This window comes from Solea senegalensis, unplaced genomic scaffold, assembly GCF_019176455.1.
Source record: "Solea senegalensis isolate Sse05_10M unplaced genomic scaffold, IFAPA_SoseM_1 scf7180000012998, whole genome shotgun sequence".
In the NCBI taxonomy this organism is placed as follows: Eukaryota; Metazoa; Chordata; class Actinopteri; order Pleuronectiformes; family Soleidae; genus Solea; species Solea senegalensis.
Window position 1 is genome coordinate 2263 of NW_025320737.1, and position 4699 is coordinate 6961.

At 44.8% G+C, this 4699-nt stretch overlaps 1 protein-coding gene across 1 annotated transcript; it reads left to right on the forward strand.

Moving 5' to 3' along the window:
- Positions 1-278: 278 nt before the first annotated feature.
- LOC122760130 (palladin-like) lies at positions 279-3704 on the forward strand (the record flags this gene model as incomplete). The annotated part of the gene is made up of 3 exons (XM_044015177.1): positions 279-989; positions 1904-2048; positions 2857-3704. Coding segments are annotated over 3 exons (1192 nt in total), but the record flags the coding sequence as incomplete, so codon positions are not given.
- Positions 3705-4699: the final 995 nt, after the last annotated feature.

Below are 4699 nucleotides of genomic sequence, written 5' to 3' on the forward strand. Positions count from 1 at the left end.
CACACACACACTCTAATGTCACATCTGGAGTGTTGTGTTCTGTCTTCACCAGATGATGGTGTCACATGTGAACTGAGACTCCTCTCCCCCGCTCTTTTATTATTATTATTATTATTATTATTATTATTATTATAATTGTTATTATTATTATAATAATAAAGTTATGATTGTGATCTCTGTTGCTGAACTCTTCTTCTTCTTCTTCTTCTTCTTCTTCTTCTTCTTCTTCTTCTTCGTCTTCTTCTTCTTCGTCTTCTTCTTCTTCTTCTTCGTTGCAGAAACGCCTCTCAGCTGAAGCAGCTGCAGGAACAGATTCTGTTGGAGCAGCAAGAGGCAGCCGTCTGGCAGCAGCAGCAAAACCAGGAAGTCCCGCCCCTGCCACAGCAACCCCTACAGGATTCACCTGCACCTCCTCCACCCTCCCCACCTCTCCCCCCTCCTCCCTCCTTCCAGGAGCTGGAGAGCAGCGCCACCATGCAGGCCAGCACCTTCAACTACGCCCGGCCCAAGCAGTTCATCGCCGCCCAGAGCCCCGGGAGTAGCGGCGGCGGCGGCGGCGGCGGCGGCAGTGGAGGCGTGAGCTACGTCACCCAGTCATCCGGCTCCACCCTCTCCTCCCCACTGTCTCCGCCCACCTCACACAAGCCCTTCACCAAAGTCACGCTGCCTCCGTTCACTAAAGCGGGCAGCGTGGAGTCTCCGAGCTCGCCGTCCTTCCCGCCTCCACCTCCGCCCTTCCTCAGCTCCAGTAACCTGCCCTCGCCGTCAGGCCCTGCCCAGGACTTCCCTCTCCCCCCACCCCCTCCTCCTCCTCCGCCACCACCACCCATCTCCATGTCTCCAGCTCACTCGGACATGTCCTCTCCTTTCTCCTCCGTCCCTCCGTCTCCAGCCTCCAGCTTCCTGTCATCGGTGTTGCCGTCCACGCCGTCCACGCCCAGCAGCCCTACGGTCAACGCTCTGGGCCTCCCCAAAGGCAACGGCACTGTGTACGTGTACACACACACACACCCACACACACACGCACTAAACATCTGCCACGTGTCGTCCTCCATTTTTTTATCCACTTAACAAAAGACTTACCAAATAAAATCTATGTCACATGTTCACGTCTTTATCTCACTGTCACACAGACGTCTGTAAACCACTCACTCTCCCACACCAAAGTCCAGAGAGAATATCAGTGATTTTAGCTCACAGGACCTCTGCTGCCTCGTGTGGTCACTTTGTGTCACTGACGTCAATCTGAACGTCAGATTTCAAACACTGAAGAGACAAAATAACACATTTGAATTTAGTGATGAGGCAGCAGTGTGTGCGTGTGTGTGTGTGTGAACATGTGTGCAGGTATTACTAATGTTGTGGGGACCTGTTTACACAGTCACATTATGGGGACTTGTCTTCCTTGTGGAGACAAAAATCAAGTCCCCACAATGTAAATGACTACATTTTAAGGTGAAGATATGTTTTAAGGTTAGGTTGAGGTTAGGGTTAGGGTCAGGGTTAGGATTAGGATTAGGATTAGGCCAGTAGTAATTGTGGTTAAGGTTAGAGTAAGTCTCCAGGAAATGAATGTAAGTCAATGCAATGTCCCCTCAAGTCTTGAATGTCCAACGTGTGTGTGCGTGTGTGTGTGTGTGTGTTTTGTGGCAGTAGTTTTTCATCAGCCCTTCACTCCCTCCTTCTTCACTCCCTCCTTCTTCACTCCCTTCTTCTTCACTCCCTGCTGGCATTCCTGCTGCTGGCGGGTGAGATAAGAAGTGACAGCAGCCTGACGTGTCAGATAAGGGTGGCAGTGAGGAGGAAAGAGGAGGAAAGAGGAGGAAAGAGGAGGAAAGAGGGAGCAGAGAGATAAACACACAACGTTAATGTTGACAAATGTATCTGTTTGTTCTTCTTTCAGCAAAGTTTTCCCCAGAAAGTCGTCGGTCACTAAGACGCCGCGCGTCACCACTGACTCAGACATCCAGGGGTCAAAGGACGCTGTCATCCAGGACCTGGAGAGGAAGCTGCGCTTTAAAGAGGAGCGCATGAGCAACGGTCAACAGGTGTGTGTGTGTGTGTGTGTTCAGTAACATGACATTAACATGTTCAAAATCACAAAAAAACAAGCTTCTGTTTCATTCTCCATCACTCATTAACTCACTTCACTGTGAACTTGACGCCATTATTTGCTGCAAGTAAACATGCTATGCTAAACATGCTAAGCTAACTACAGACAAATAACGACCAAAGTTTGTAATAATGTTTTATTTTATCGTTTATTAAAGAAGTGAAAGTGGCTTATTTTCATTTCTTTTTATTGACTCATCTACGGAACGTAAAAAATCTGGTTTTACCACTTTGTGTTTTTTAAAAAAAACTCTTTTTAAAACCTTTTTACGTAGAAATCTCGTGATAATTAGCTTTTGCGTTGGTAAAGCTTTTTTTCAGAGTCATTTCCTGAACACATCATTTCTTTGCTCATGTTTAAATATTTTGACTTCAAAAATTGAAGCAAACAATGAAAGTTTTGCATCTTTTTGAGCGGCAGAAGTCGCACGCCAAACATTTGCACTGCGTAGACATGAGGTGGTTTGTGTTTGGAGTTTAGCACACAACAAAACAGAAAACAGAGAAAACACAACATTTCTGTCGTAGCTTTGCTATAATCTGATGCCGCGTTTTATTTAAACTCAGTTCTTCACAGAATTCTTGTCGCCTGACGAAATTCATGTCCTTCGAATGTAATCCTGTAAAATCTTATTCTTTAAGAACACAACAGACCTGATGTGTGTGTGTGTGTGTGTGTGTGTGTTTTCTGCCACTCACACACTAACCCTCCCCCCCACTGACATCATTAATCCCTGCTTCCAGAGATTAACCTATGAGGAGAAGATGGCGCGCAGGCTGCTCGGCGCCGACAACGCCGCCACTGTCTTAAACACACAGGACACAGAGGAGGAGCCTGTCACACAGGTACGGTGGCTCGTGAGGATCCAAACACGCACTCACTTCACACGTGTGTTTTCACACGCATGTGCACGACACACACACACACACTTTTTTGTTGCGTCCAGAACACTTAACGATACGGAGATATTTAGATTTATTTTAGAGAAAATGTTTAAATCAAAGGAACCACAACAAAGCACAAAAATTAAAAACGGATTTTCTCTGTGGACTTTGGTGTGGGAGAGTGAGTCTGTGTAACGGTGAGATAAAGACTGTATAGATTTTCACCGTTGATACTGTGCTCATGCTCCACACGCACGCACACACACACACACACACACACAAACAAACCCCGCCCTGTGTCTCTGTAAATACAGATGAACAGGAGTTCTCCAGAGACTTCCATAAAAAGATGTGTTTATAGAAACAAACCAGCATCAGGGAGTGACTGTTTGTATCTGAGCATGAACACAACGACACAGTGTCGCCGTTTATTTAAAGAGAAAACACACTTTTACATTCACAGCCTGTGTTAACTGTCATTGATACTATAAACCACCAGGGGGGGTAGTTTCACTCACACACTCACTGTAGCATGAGGCATGTTCACATCAGTGTGACGTCAGAAGCAAGAGATGTGATTGGATTGGTTAAGGTTAACCCTGGTTGTGATTGGATGGGTCAAGGTTAACTGTTTTTTGTGATTGGATTGGTTAAGGTTAACTCTTGGTTGTGGTTGGATGGGTCAAGGTTAGCTCTTTTTGTGATTGGATGGGTTAAGGTTAACTCTTGGTTGTGATTGGATGGGTTAAGGTTAACTCTTGTTTGTGATTGGATGGAGTTAAGGTTAACCCTGGTTGTGATGGATGGGTTAAGGTTAACTCTGGGTTGTGATTGGATGGTTAAGGTTAACTCTGGGTTGTGATTGGATGTGTCAAGGTTAACCCTTGGTTGTGACTGGATGGGTTAATGTTAACTCTTTTTTGTGATTGGATGGGTTAAGGAATTAACTCTGAGTTTGTGATTGGATGGGTCAAGGTTAACCCTTGGTTGTGATTGGATGGGTTAATGTTAACTCTTTTTTGTGATTGGATGGGTCAAGGTTAACCCTTGGTTGTGATTGGATGGGTTAATGTTAACTCTTTTGTGATTGGACGGGATATGGTTAACTGTTGGATTTGGATGGGTTAAACCCTTGGTTGTGTTGGATGGGTTAATGTTATCTTTGTGATTGGATGGGTCAAGTTAACCCTTGGTTGTGATTGGATGGGTTAATGTTAACTCTTTTTTGTGATTGGATGGGATATGGTTAACTCTTTTTTGTGATTGGATGGGATATGGTTAACTGTTGGTTGTGATTGGATGGGTTAAGGTTAACCCTTGGTTGTGATTGGATGGGTTAATGTTAACTCTTTTTTGTGATTGGATGGGATATGGTTAACTCTTGGTTGTGATTGGATGGAGTTAAGGTTAACTCTTGGTTGTGGTTGGATGGGTCAAGGTTAACTCTTGTTTGTGATTGGATGGGTTAATGTTAACTTTTTTGTGATTGGATGGGTTAATGTTAACTCTTGGTTGTGATTGGATGGGTTAAGGTTAACCCTTGGTTGTTATTGGATGGGTTAAGGTTAAGGTTAACTCTTGGTTGTGTTAACTGTATGGGTCAAGGTCAACTCTTGTATGTGAATGGATGGGTTAAGTTTAACTCTTGTATGTGATTGGAGGGGTTAAGTTTAACTCTTGTATGTGATTGGATGGGTCAAGG